Source organism: Thermobia domestica, chromosome 1, assembly GCF_964235325.1.
Source record: "Thermobia domestica chromosome 1, izTheDome1.hap1.1, whole genome shotgun sequence".
NCBI classification, from domain to species: Eukaryota; Metazoa; Arthropoda; class Insecta; order Zygentoma; family Lepismatidae; genus Thermobia; species Thermobia domestica.
Window position 1 is genome coordinate 150,010,345 of NC_137454.1, and position 15,491 is coordinate 150,025,835.

General features: G+C 34.9%; 1 protein-coding gene across 1 annotated transcript; it reads right to left on the minus strand.

Annotated features, from left to right (window-relative positions):
* Window positions 1-13,765: 13,765 nt before the first annotated feature.
* Window positions 13,766-14,152, minus strand: LOC145667316 (uncharacterized). Its single transcript, XM_081734910.1, has one exon. The coding sequence runs from the start codon at window positions 14,150-14,152 to the stop codon at window positions 13,766-13,768; it is 387 nt and encodes a 128-aa protein (XP_081591036.1).
* Window positions 14,153-15,491: the final 1,339 nt, after the last annotated feature.

Below are 15,491 nucleotides of genomic sequence, written 5' to 3' on the forward strand. Positions count from 1 at the left end.
TTCGATGGCTAATTTTGTGTTCGAAAATTTTTCCGGAGTAGGCCTACTCTTGGTTCCCTTTCTTATATTTGTTCCATCATCACTCATTAACGAATTTAGTTTATCAAAACTCTACAGCCATATATTCATTCTGTCCGTCAGTGAAACGAACAGTCTCAAGAACTATCTGATGGATTACCAATCAATTTTGGCCATGATGTACAGAGTCAATAGTTAAGAATCGAGTTCCCTTATGAATGTAATATTCAAACCGGAAGCGGTACAAATCAACCATTTCCGGTTTTAACGTTAATCATTATATAGTAAATATGGTAATAGATAGCGAGAAACGGTTTCCAGTAATCGACATATATAACATTCATGTAGATAGAATGTTACCCAATTTTTGCATCTGCTGAAAATAATGAGCTTAGGTATTTAGATAGCATTTTCCGCTTTAGAAAATGTGTGCTTGGTAAAGAATGTAGAGAATTAGCTGAGTCAGACACGTAGCTAGAATATGGTAATAGGAAGGGGGGGTCTGTCACGAAATACTGTGGTTATTTACCAGGGGCTCAATCATTCTAAACTATTTTATTGGCAACATATATTGATTCGTTTAGCCAAGATTTCTAATGGAGGGATGATATGAAATACTGTGGTTACACACCAGAGGCTCGATCAATCTAAATATTTTACTGACAACATACCCATATTGATTGGTTAGGACAATAAAATGAGGATATATTAGTAAGTATTTTAATAAGAAGCTATGAAGAAATCTCGAGTAAAAAATTATAAAAAAGTATTGAAAAAGATATAGTCTTCCGAGGTCATTCGAACGGTGTCGAGAATTTTGCGTCTGGGAAATTTGCGCCCTACCTCAAGAACAGGGAAAATTGCGCCTGCAATGTACCTCCACCGGGAAGTTTGAGCCCTGCGAAATAAAAGAACCTATTCGAGCTTACGCATTTGCTCGGAAAGGCTGACATTACAGCATAAACAATCCTCCCCCCACAACCATGCCATTTGTGATTTATTTTCATTGTGGCTATATAAGGGGACAATAAACTTCAATATAAGCCAAAAGAACACAACGGATCAACGCAATCACTGCTTCTTCCAGAGATGATTTTGGGGCAACACTGGCCTCCCCAGAGCTCTCAAAGTGCCCCCTCGGAGGAGACCTAAATAATACGTCTATAATATAATAATAAATAGAATAGTACCAGCAGTGACCCCCTCCGGAATACTAAGTGTGCCCCCCGGAACATTTTTTCTGAAAGAACGACTGAACGCAATTGTGTGTTTAAAGTGTAATTCCAGCAAGTAAACACACTGTACATAGTTTTCTTGATAATATTACTGAACTGATTTTACATTCACTTTACATTTTCTTTTCTATATTTTGTGTCCTAAAAAGCCAAACAACTCGCAAGGATTGTGAACAGAGATATCTGGGTAGAGCCAAACAATCTTTTGTAGATTAAATTATACTCTTTGATTATATTAATAAATAATTATATATGTCATTTATACTTTTATTGTAAATTTTGTAGTATAATGAAAAATTGTATTTGTATGGATTGCCCTTTAGTGAACAAAAATTGTATTTTTTTCATTTGTTCGGAATATTATAACGGATGGAGTAACTCACTGAGGCGATGAGAGGCAAGCCTAGTTCAAGTGTGAGTGGAAGTTACTTTACACAGTACAAAAATAAGTTGAATTGTAGGGCGCAAACATCCCAGTGCAAATATATTGCGAGCGCATTTTTTCCTATTTTTGTGGTAGGGCGCAAATTTCCTGGACGCAAAATTCTCGCATTCAAGGAAAATATAATGTCCATGAAGTTGACAAGCCACTTATGTCAGACTCCAATTTCGACTTTAAACGTCGCTAGTGCTATGTTAGTGTTCGATAGTGACGCAAATCGTTAGCACTCCACAGATAACTTGTGTTTTTTAAATAATGGATATGTCTTCTAACTGCATGCCAACACGCCCACTTCTAAGAATCATCTCAAAAATGAGGTTAACCGTTAGAGCAAGTAAGTGCTCATTAGTGCCATTAACATTAACGTTAATGCCTCCATTGTACGGCCTTTGAGTAATAATTACACCACGTTTTTTGCTAGTCTCAATGGGTCCCTATATTCTCGCGAACATTCTGACGTGCCCAAGTTAGTTACTTTTTTTTGGAACTATTGTTTATCTGTTATTGTTTATTGTTTATTGCTAGTCTGCAGAGTAGTCCTTACATTAATATGCCATTGTCCTTGATAATCATTGCGTATTTACAAGCAGTTTGTTATTACTGTTAGAAGATATCAAAAAACAACAGATAAAATCTACTACTTAACGGTTCATATTTTTCTTTTACAGTACACAAACGATTAATAATAATAATAATAATAATAATAATAATAATAATAATAATAATAATAATAATAATAATAATAATAATAATAATAATAATAAGACTATTCCAGCATAAAAGTTATCAATTGCATCACACTGGCAACAAGCGACGCATATTTTAACTTCATAAAAATTCGTTTCTCACGATTTTCTGAAAAACTACGTATGATAACATCTTCATTATGTCAAGTTGTTTATCTCAGTGTGATATATGTATTACCTCTGGACAATATCACAGTAAAACAAAAATTAAATATTAGGAGTACATCATACTTTTGGACTACATCTCATTAACCATGGGAAGATTGAGTAGTGTATACTTTAGGATGTAAGTTTCAGCTTAACTTGCATCATACATTCTTAGGATTACAAAAAGGAAAGTTGTTCGTTTGCATTTCAACAAAATTCTTAGGATTACAAAAAGAAAAAATAATTTTTCCGAATTCCGGATTTTTTCTGAATTCCGGAATTTTTCCGAAATCCGGATTTTTTCCGAATTCCGGAATTTTTCCGAATTCCGGATTTTTTCTGAAATCCGGAATTTTTCTGAATTCCGGCATTTTTCTGAAATCCGGAATTTTTCTGAATTCCGGAATTTTTCCGAATTCCGGATTTTTTCCGAATTCCGGAATTTTTCCGAATTCCGAATTTTTTCCGAAATCCGGAATTTTTCCGAATTCCGGAATTTTTCCGAATTCCGGAATTTTTTCGAAATCCGGAATTTTTGTGAATTCCGGAATTTTTCCGAAATCCGGAATTTTTCCGAATTCCGGAATTTTTCGATTTTACTTTCCGGATTCCGGAAAGTAAAAATTCCGGAATTGGCCATCCCTAATATATATATATATATATATATATATATAACCTTATATTACCTATTTTGTTATTGAAAGATAGGTTTTTCTTATCCTATTCAGGAATATCCGTTGAAACAATCTAACGAGGACAAATAGAAATAATTTCTACAAGTTTTGCTATAGAAAGAATCTTGATTAATTTCCCGTATTTTTCAAACATAAAAATTGTGTTTGGTCTCCCAGTTTAAATACTTGTCCTGGACCTAAAAGACCATTGGTCCATGGCGGAGCTCTCCGAGAGCACGTTACAGCAAATCCTCAAAGAAATCTTTCCATCTATTTAAGATGCTACGTGTATAACTGAGAACTGTTCCGTCTGTTATATTTAATACAGGGTGTCCAATATACAATGCAATCCGGAGTTTGGGATAGTTGAACTTTTGAACCGGAAGCGGTTCACAAATAATGGTTATACCAAAATGAAGTCTTGTTCATGCATATACTTTAAAACTAGGAAGCAACGATTGAAGTTTGGCAAGCAACTCATCCGATTAGTTATCGGTGGAAATAAAAAATTATTTTTTCCATTGCATAGTTTCCAAGCTACTCCAACTATACAAACTGAAAATTAACGACAGAACATCTATACGTATGAGTTATGAGTCAATTTACGTGTCTTGTAAAAACATTGATTTACACCTTCGGTTACATCTGGCAATACTGTGTGGTTCCTAGTGAACTTCAATCGTTGCTTTCTAGTTTAAAAATATAAGCATAAACAAGACTTCAGTTTGGTATAACCGTTATTTGTGTAGCACTTTCGGTTCAAAATTTCTACTATCCCAAACTCCGGGTTGCATTGTATATTGGACACCCTGTATAATAAGGACGAGATTGATAGCCTACCTTAAATTCATTGATGTCCATATACGTCCGAATGCTTTTGTTTTTACTATTATCTTCAAGTTTATTAATTTTAGCTTTCAAGAAATAGCGTTTCTTTGTTCTAAAAGCTTTGAAAGTTTCCCGCCTGATTGTCTACGAAATTTCTTGCAGTTATTTCATTCGGATTTTGTAGCCAATGTAATTTTGAACGTTTTCTCTTCTCTGCTAATTTAATACATTCCTGGTCGAATCATGCTTTATTCCTACATATTTCCGCGTGTCCGAATTTTTCTTTTACTGAAAGTTTAATGCTATCTCTGATTTCAGTCCAAATATCCTCAACACTAGTGCACTCCGAATCTTCTAAAACATAGAATATATTAGAAGCTTCAAGTTGGTATTCCACTCTTGTCTGGGTCTCCTCTAGTTTCTTTAAATTAAATCTCTTCGTTTTCAGTCATTGAATATCACATTTATTCAACAATAATACCTCTCTTGTTATCGATGCTACCAGGTAGTGATCAGTGTCACAATCAGCCCCTCTAAACGACCGGATATAAATTATGCTAAATTGTCTTCTTCTATCTACTAAAAAGTTATCAATTTGATTATGTTTTTCAGTCTGGTGAGGTCCAAGTATATTTATGAACGTCGCGATGTGAAAATTTTGTACTCTTCACGATAAGGTTTTTGGATATTACAAAATTTACAAGTCTAACACCGTTATCGTTGCTTTCCTTATGCAGACTTTCATTCCCTACAATCTTTTTGAAAATATCTTCTTGTCCTACTTTCGCATTGATACTAATAGAATTTTCACATGGTATCGCGGAAGTTGGTCAAATACCAGCTCTACTTCTTCGTGAAAACTGCCTTTTATATCGTCATCCTTATCTTATGTCTGGGCATGTGCATTTAAAACAATATTATCACACCACTGACCCTTAAGAATAATAAAAGAAAGTCTATTATTTAAAATTCAACCCGCCTAATTCGTTTATGAACAAACAACGCAGTTCCTAATTGGTGATTTTTATTTCGTTTCCCGTAAAAGAACGTAAAATTTCCTGACTTCACAGTTCCATTCCTTTCCCACCTAACTTCCTGAAGTCCTACTAGATTCATCCTATATTTCTCTAACTCACTCGTTAACGCCCTTACCCTGTAAAGACTTCTAATATTCCATGTTGCAAATCTCGTGTCCATTTTCATTTTCTGAGATTGTGCCAAATTATCAGTCCTAGTACGAGGTTGTAATGGATGTTTCTGAACCAGTGTTTTTTTTTTTTTTTTTTTTTGTACAGAATGAGATTGTTAGGCACACGTCAAATCCCCAAGCTGAAAGACCACTTGTTATTGTCTATTCGGGATTGCTTATTCAGTATATTCGCAGTTAACCTCTATATCTAGAGGCCTTTTACTCGATCCGCAACTTGAGGATGCGCCATGCCATGCTAACAGGAATCCACATTACATTGGATTTCATTACAAAATTTTGACTTTTTAAGGATCAGGTACATCAATATTTAATTGTTCACTTAACAGTCTTAATTTTATGTTCAGTCCATAGTCTAGTTCGTTTATCAATAAGTGTATTTCATGCTAGACTATAATTTTTCCTGTTATTCTCAAGAATTTCTTTCCGATGCGAAAAGTTTGATTTAAATTAGTCATTCTACTTGTATTTCTCATGTCTTCGTATGTTGTCTTAGGTGAAAAAAGTACGTGTTATGCTTTAGGTATACTGTTTGTTTCGTAAAGGATAAAGAAAATTGAGTAAACCATATTATATGTACTTTATATGTAATGTGTGTGTAATATATATATATATAAACCACACAATAAACCAGGAACAGCATAACAGTATAAACATGTTATATGTGCGATCACACTTGATGGATGAGCAAGGTAAATGCATACATTTCTAGCGGGCGTAATATTGTTCTGTAAGGCATATATGCATATATGCGAAAAGCATGTGTAATTAATACAGCGCTCCAAAATATCATCTCATGACATTCAAATTTATTTTTCCTTTTTTTTCGTATCTCTTCCCTCTTTCGATCCAACGTTGGGAATTGGAGATGATGACATTTGGGTAGCAAAAAACTGTAATGTTTTTAAATAATACAACCATAAAGTGTATAGCCCAATATTCGCCTGCTCCATCTCAACTTTTATACTATATAAAAATCCATATATGTAAAATATATGTATAGTACATATTGTTGATGTTTCATTGGAAATGTATATGTCAGCGTCGTAACAGACTATATTTACCTCTCAGGTATTATGATTATGGTGTGTATATATATATATATACCTATATATGTATCCTTTGTTTTCTCCCCTGTTCCCACCTCACACTTTCCATATAACCGATATATCTTCAACCACATATCATGACGCACTAAAAAAAGATGCAGAGGGAATAATATTAAACCGCCAAGTTTATTAATTAAAAACTATAAGGATTTATTTGTCATTTCTTAGCCAAAACATTTCGCTGTATAATAATATTGTACGTTTCGTAGATTGAAATCATTTTGATTCATTGAATATCAACACGGTTGAACCACATAAATCATTGAAATTAATTCCAAACCACTAACATTAGTCATGTATGAGAATACATATTAAATAAACCTATACGTACAAAGCAGTTGAAGTCGCAATTGCAGAACATTAAAAAAAATCAATTGCTACTGGTGTATACATATATCTCTGATGAGTATATTGTGGATATTTTATTTTGAGTGGTTGTGCAAAACTTTAGTATGTTTACTGACAGTAAAAAAGTTTCTAAACTTTCTACAACTAGAAGCCATAAATGGTTAGTCAGAAGATATACTTCAATAAGATGTGTGTGGTCAGCCTATTGGCTTTCAAACGCTATGATTTCTGGCATTTTCAATCAAAATTTGTTTCTTATTTTCCCAAATAGCTAATCAATTCACCACACGAATTCCGATGTTTGTTCTGCTAGCAACTATGTCACACTCTAAAGAAAGACGAAGTCTATTCTACTTATGAACAAATCATTGAAGTGTTTGGCGGGAGTAATGTCTTTGTTTTAAAAAAATGGCGGTGTCCATTTCCAAATAAAAAAGGGGTGAGCAGATGAAAAAATCTTCAAAGATAATGATTCTCTACGCTAGTGATGGTCAAATGACGGCTTGCAGGCCACATCCGTTCGGCTGATATGTTTCATCAGACGTGATAATAAAAATTAAAATTCTTGATTTGTTTATTTTTTCTTTAGCTCTGTGCGTAACAGAGAGAGTTTAGTTGGTCATCGTAATATATCTCAATCATGGCTTGAATTTTAATTGTGAAAATATTTTATTTCATTTTAAGATCACCAAGTCCTTTGTCCAATGTAAGGCTGGTGGTACCGGGTCGATATTTTAGAAAAATGCAGATTTGATAAAATTACATTCAAACGTATCTAGCTCAGGCCCTAATTAGCCTAGACACACGGAACAAGAAGCAGAATACGCAGAATAGAACCAAAATTTAGAATGTGCATAATGTACGCTCATTCAGCAAACCATCACATCATGGGGAGGACAAAGAAAATGGAAAATGCCCCTCAAACAGTGGCGGATTTAGGGAGGGGCAATCGCCCCATAGAAAAGGAAACTTTTTTATTTTATATATAAACAAAACCCATCCCAGAGTTTGGAGCTCTTAAAAGTAGCTCTAAGTAGCAGTATTACAACCCCTTCAGAAGTCCGTCCATGATCCGCCCCTGCCTTCAAGTATGATTCTTATTTTGTCTTGTTCAACAGTGCAGTATAACTTGACTATTATTGTTCTACAGTATTAGCTAATTCTTACTATTTTGTTATTTAGGTCCATAGAAACCTGAAATCCAAGTAAGAGGATCTCATGACGGTAAACTCTGTTCCTCAGCTCCAAAGAAGGGCATAGCTGAGCACCGAGTCAAAACCAACTTCAGTTTTCCACTTTCAACAAAGAACTCTTCGACCATTACATAGCACCAGAAAGTAGCTAATATTCATAGCTCTTAAGGAGAAACTAATAACCAAAAGGCTGTTTGCGAGACCAGTTCCCAGACAAAATATGTTTTCTTTTGTAGCTGGGTGTCACATTTCGGAAGGAGATGGCGTTGCAGGAACAAAGACTAAGCCACAAACGTACTGCAAACACTAAAACGAAATGGCTATAAGCTCTACCTTGTCCCTCTTCCTAAACTTACTGATTATATGCACATCAATTTTCGTTCCCGAATTACTCTCACAAAGAAAAACACAACGTTTTTTTTCTCGCAACCTAAATTATATACCTGAGTCTGTGAGAAACTTGATCCTGATGTTTCTTGAATACGGTATTACATTTTTCTCATACGTACACAGCACACGCCACACACATGTACACACACACACATACACACATATACTCACCACACATATATACTCACCACACACAAATACTCAACAAAGAAAAATGTACTGCATCAAAGAAGCATCTGTTTCACACCAACTTCCCTTACATATCTTGCCAACTTTATGTTTGAACGCTTCACTTGTCCATACACGTACGTATATAAAGTATATCAAATAACACACACAATAAAACACACAATAACACACACACACACACAATAACATACGGAGAAAATAAGGTTTAAAAAGAATATTTGAAACACATATTAAACATAAGTTTTTCTCCTTTTAGAATACTTGTTGGTGCAAATTAGATTTCAACACAGTTTCAGAAGACCTTACACAATCGCTCCTAAATAACTTTTAACAACGTCAAGACAGACTGAAATTGTTTTCTAGCACCCCAAAGCAGTGTATTCGCACAAAGCCATGTAAAATCTTACGCACAATCATTAGTCTATCTTCATTACTCCTAACAAGTAAACCTTACGTTTGGGTGAATCGAGTTGCTGACTGAGACACATATGAAAAAGTAGTACTAAATGCGGTCAGTATTTCAGTGAAGTTGTAGGTGCGAAGCTCCAGGGGTTTAGAAGATACAGCTACCAGAACATCACATGGAAGTACAGAATAGTTGTCATACAGTTGGAGGTAAAAGCTCTGTAAGACCTCTTGTAACGACAAAAGGTGAATAACAAATATATGGGTACATATTAGGACTAGGGGGAAGTCATATAGTGAGGGTATACCTGACGGCGGCCATCTTGAAATCTGCCATTTTGAATTAAGGTTAAGTTTTTAAAATAGGAATAGGGTCATGTGATACATGATTTAAGGCGCAAATTTAATCAGAAGAACAATGGTAACGTTAATTTTGATTTACGAGCAATTGGTAAAAAGTTACAGGGAAATTAAATATTGTTGCAGCATATATATTAGTCCTTTACCCCACCTTGTAAATTTTGTGTTAATGATAATAATTAAATAAAAAGCAGGTGGATAAATATTAGGTCTATGGTAAGAGTTGCCTTGCTGGCGGCCCTGTTCAAATCCGCCATTCTGAATTAGACAAAAGTTTTAAACAAAACGCATAACATTGACACCTTATTAATAGCAAATTTTACCGTAAATCTAACGGTATAACCATTTTTGCTTTATCATTAACCAGCATTTGTTATCGCATAAACAAGTTGCCAATTGAAGGAAAAATGACCAAAGTGGAATTGAGTCATAATTGAATTTGGGTCTTTCTTCCAGAAAAGTCCTCAATTAGTACAATCAATATGTAGTTCAAAAAAGAGTGCATGACTTGCACAAATGCTATGCTCACAGTGAGCACACCTGACAAAGGCAATCGAGTTACACTCGAGGAGTGACACATTTGTCGTTAACAATTCCGTCAAAGCAGTAGTCGTAAGGAGCGATCCATTTAATTTTGTGCTGGTTAATGATAAAGCAAAAATGGTTATACCGTTGGAGTTATGGTAAAATTTGCTACTAATAAGGTGTCACTGTTATGCGTTTTGTTTAAAACTTTTGTCTGATTCAAAATGGCGGATTTGAACATGGCCGCCATCAAGGCAACTCTTACCATAGACCTAATATTTATCCACCTGCTTTTTATTTAATTATTATCATTAACACAAAATTTACAAGGTGGGGTAAAGGACTAATATATATGCTGCAACAATATTTAATTTCCCTGTAACTTTTTACCAATTGCGCGTAAATCAAAATTAACGTCACCATTGTTCTTCTGATTAAATTTGCGCCTTAAATCATGTATCACATGACCCTATTCCTATTTTAAAAACTTAACCTTAATTCAAAATGGCGGATTTCAAGATGGCCGCCGTCAGATATACCCTTACTATATGACTTCCCCTAGTCCTAATATGTACCCATATATTTGTTATTCACCTTTTGTCGTTACAAGAGGTCTTAAAGAGCTTTTACCTCCAACTGAATGACAACTATTCTGTACTTCCATGTGATGTTCTGGTAGCTGTATCTTCTAAGCCCCTGGAGCTTCGCACCTACAACTTCACTGAAATACTGACCACATTTAGTACTACTTTCTCATATGTGTCTCAGTCAGCAACTCGATTCACCCAAACGTAAGGTTTACTTGTAAGTTATTTGTTTTTTTTAAGACTTCTGTAAATGTATTTGGTGGAAGTTAAGACAAAATTAAACCACTTCCTTGCATCGGAAATCGCAAGTTTTTCCTTGTTTCATCGATAATTCACATCCCTTCAAACATGTGCTCTGTCGCGAAACTTAGCCAAATTAATTTCTTGCACGATAAACATTCTGTGCAATTGGCGACATGGTAGGCAATATAGAAACTGGCTTAAGAAAAGTTTAAAAGATTCTACTAGACACACCCCACAACAACATTTGCAGGATAAAAAGAGCACGAGGAAACCATGTTTAACTGAAGTCAAGCTTAAGGAGAAGAAGAAATGTAGAAGGGCATAAAACATGGACATCAAAGAACATAGAAGACTGAATAATAAATGCAGAAGAGAAGCGGACAAAGTCAAAGTCAAGTACATGCAACAAATATGTCAAGATGAAACTTCAACGGCGCGGCAGATAAATCAGAAAGCCCAAAATTAGGAGAATTAGAAGGGAAAACTAACAAAAGTACGCAAGTTTGAAACTTAAGATTAAGAAAGTCATATAGTCACTAATCAAAGAATCTTTAGAATGTGTGAGGAATAACACAAAGTATCTGGATGATCAGAAGAACAGACCCAACGATTTTTCAATCGAAACAGAGGAAGAGGTGGATGATGAAGAAAAAGGGACCCAATGTATGCAAAGTAAAGTAGTAGAAGCAATCAAAAGCATGCGAAGGAATAAGGCTACAGAAGACGATATGCTGCAGCAGCAGATATGCTGAAGGAATTAGGAGACGATGCAATGTAAATACTCACTTCACTTATTAAGAAAATCAAGAAGTAGAAAATCAGTAGCAAGAAGAATAACACAATTGATCGATGGTTTGAAAGATAGACAAAAAATATTGGGAGTTAAGAGGGAAGTTGAAGATCGAGAAACGTGGAAGAAAAATTTCCAAGTACGAATCTAAATAAATAAAAATTAATTAGTTCCAGGACCTGTGAACAGGCAGAATAATTACAAATAATAATAATGTTCATGTTCTATATATCATTACAAATTTATCAATATAGCATACAAATTTCATAGGTGTATACTGAGCGTTTCGAAAGAAAATTGTAATAATGAAAGCATTTTTTTAAAAGAAAATTACTACCTCTTAGAATGAATTATTCAAAACTTCGTCTTATGAACAGTTTATAATATATAAAAAAAATATTTCTACAAAATTTTATCTTCCTAAAGCAAGGAAACGTCTAATCCCTTTTCACCATCTTAAATCGGATTTTTTTTTAAAAAAAACTATCTCAATTGGTTCATTCCCGTTGTGCCTACTTCCCGTTCTGCCTACAGACCCTCCAGCACTTTAAAGAAAATATTTTTAATTATCTTATCTCTAGGCAGAACGGTAATTCCCGTTGTGCCTACTTCCCGTTGTGCCTACTCTTTCGAGACGGGGAATTATGTGCAGGGAGGAATTTTTGTAGGGAATATTTCTTTAGTATTTCTAAAAGCTTCTGTAAAAACAACCACCACCTCTACAAGTTTCATCATACATGGAAAATTGGTTGACTCAGTTGCAAGAATGTTAGACATTGTATGTGAAACAAACATTAAAAAAAAAAAAAGATCTAATATCAAGCAATTTCAGAACAAAATTTTATTTGGGTTTCCAGTAGTTTACCTCCAGCATGCTAAGACTTGCAGTACTAAAAATTGCCACAGTTCACATCCCCAAGACATGTCTGGCCAACTATTAAACAAATAACGCAAGAGGATGCATAAGGCGGCCTTTAAAAAGAGTGTTTGTCTCCATCATATCTCTTTCCTCGAATTGATTGATTCAGTTGCCAGTAACCCGTTTGACATTGTATCTGAAACGAACACGAAACAGACTTACTTCGGGCTAATATCAATTCATTTCACAACCGAATTTTAATCGGTTTTCCAGTAGTTTATCTCCAGCATACTAAGGCTTGCAGTACTAAAAAGTGCCACAATTCACATCCTCAAGACATGTTCGGCCATACATTAAACAAACAATGCAAGAGGATGCATAAGGCGGCCCTTTTGAAAAAAAAGAGCCTTTGTCTTTTACATCACTGCTCCTTCTTTGGCATTACCTTAACAGGTAATTTGTCTTCTAACACGATTCTATACTACATGCAATGTTACATATACTTATATTGTCAATGTAAATACTACATATCGTCAATGTTAATACCATATATCGTTAATATAGCCAATATATTTAAAACATCTCACTATCACTGTTCTAAATGCAAACAGTATGCAACTGCATCTGTGTAAGCCACCAAGTCTATTACATGTGATTCCAGACGTGCCTTCAATGATTTTATTTTTTGTTCAATTCGCTTATATTTCAGCTTTGGTTCCTTCGGCTTTTTTCCTACCTCCAACATCAGCATACAAGCTTCATTCTCACTCTGTTCTTGCTGCAACAGCTGTACAAATGTAAAAATATTTGGATGTTCTCTTGTCAGTTTTCTGTTTAATTTAGAGTGCCAGCCCTCTACAACATTATTTGTTCTTCCCTCAACATTATCATATTGGTTCCATATATCTCTGGAAAAGAGAGAAACATTAATTACATAAAACAAATCAAAGCTTGACAATAGACATTCAACAACGATTGGAAGTTGCATGTTAACGTCTGTCGTAGATAACGTTAAGGATAACGTCTGTTGTTTGTTGTTAGTAACACGGTAAATTTTTTAAGTATTCAGTTTTGTAATCATTACACTAGTATAGAGTTAATTTCAGATCTCTGGTATGAGCAGATTAAAATTTCGTATTGGCATGCAGATCTCAGAAATGATTTTTTATGGAATGAGAATAATAATTACGCTTACCACACTCCATTAAAGACACTATGCACCATTTCATATCCAGACACTTCTGAGCTCACAATTGTAGAACACATAGGCAATACAACAATGACAAACGAAACTAATGGAAAAACATAAAGGACTAAAATGACCGAATGAGTAGGCCTATATATGAAATACTAATCACTGCTAACGTAGATTTCGTTTCCCAAACGAAAACCACATATATTTGAAAAAAAAATCAAACGAAAAACAGATAGTGAAATAGCGTAGAAAATAAGGTAACTACTATATCGTACTTACTTTGTGAAAATGGCGTCTGCATCGTCCAGCCATGTTTCGACTAAATAGTCATGAAACTTCTCTGCGTTTTGTACTTCCGGGGCATTTTCCTGGAGATGCAGGAACATGTCACCCACTTGCTCCACTGGCACAAGTGGTAGTGCAGCAGCACGTCTTATCCACTTCCTGACCTCTTTGTCTTCTTCATAAAAAGTGGACAACCCCAATGACTGAACTTTCCTCCATAAACATTGGGTGTAATGGAAGAAACACCCACGAATGGCTGCATCCGGAAAAACACCAGTAACGGCATTGATTACCGCTCTTTCAAAGTCTATAATCACTGTAGTAGGATTAAAGGAAAGACCATTTGCAGAAGCCGCATCTTTAATGAGAAGCAGCATCCTACGATAGTCTTCCTCTTTCTTAGAAGGCAATAAACAAAATAGAAACGGAAAAGTCTGCCCCAAATATGTCCCATGTATGGTGTACAGCTGCTGATATATACGGGGAGCTGCTTTAAAAGTACCATCCATCCAAACTGTCTTTGTGGTTGAAAGCTTCCGTAAATTTCCGGTTGTCCCAAAGACCTGCAGAATATAATATTAATATTTAGCTCCCCTAATATATTGATAATTAATTTTCCATTTCTCTGTAAGTATTAAAAAAACACATCTCTACTAAAGTAGACGTGAATAACGCTGCTAATAACAAAACTGTACCTAGTCATTTTTTCTGAGAAGAGCAAGTAAGATAACATTTAAAATATATGATGAAATTTAAAGGAATAGTTATTCTTCTTACAGAATCTATTAGAATTACTAAAGAAAAAATCCCTAGAAAAGATCCCTCCCTGCACAGAATTCCCCGTCTCGAAAGAGTAGGCAGAACGGGAAGTAGGCACAACGGGAATTACCGTTCTGCCTACAGATAAGATCATTAAAAATATTTTCTACAAAGTGCTGGAGGGCCTGTAGGCATAACGGGAAGTAGGCACAACGGGAAGACACCTCTCAATTATAGTCTAGAGTAGAGAAAAACGTATGACTAGCCCATTTCTAAAAGGTCCTTTACCATGGAGAGAAAATTGTTTGGACTCTTACAGTAACTGTCATGTATGTTTTCCTACAAATACACTGGGAATATCTTAGTGTGCTTTGTTGAATTCATATATAAATGTGTTATGAATGTACTTCATGTATCATATTTGAAGGTGGATCACTAGGTGTTGTCGGTGCTATGCTAAACACTGCTTGAATAGTGCGGCGTTTCCGCAGGTAGTGTCGAGTGTTTACTGGTGCCAGATAATAGAGGAAGTAATTATGGAATTTTGCTTGGATACTTACTGGAGAAACTAGTTTTCGACCGTTACCGCAATTCACAGCTAAGTTCCCCTTCTCGAACCTTAACGCTAGAATCCAGGAATTAAACGTACAAATTTGGCAACAACGCATTACGGCGTTCTGCGCAAGTTTTATCTCAAACTCTATTTCCTTAAATGTAAATTAATATTTAAATAAAATGTGAAACATAATGCGAAAAATGATCAAACAATATATCTATTTCGTAATAAGATCGTTACTTTAAAGTACTTTACACATTCAAATAAAATTTCATAAAATTGAGCACTTCTAGTAAGATCTAACAGCAAGTGCCATCTTGTGTGCTCATTGTAAAACGAATCAAATATTTTCTTTTATTTGTTACCTTTTTCGATATCAGAAGAAACAACCAAATGAATCA

Coding starts and splice junctions, on each gene's coding strand:
- LOC145667316 (XM_081734910.1), bottom strand. CDS start 14,152: ATGCTGCTTCTCATTAAAGATGCGGCTTCTGCAAATGGTCTTTCCTTT.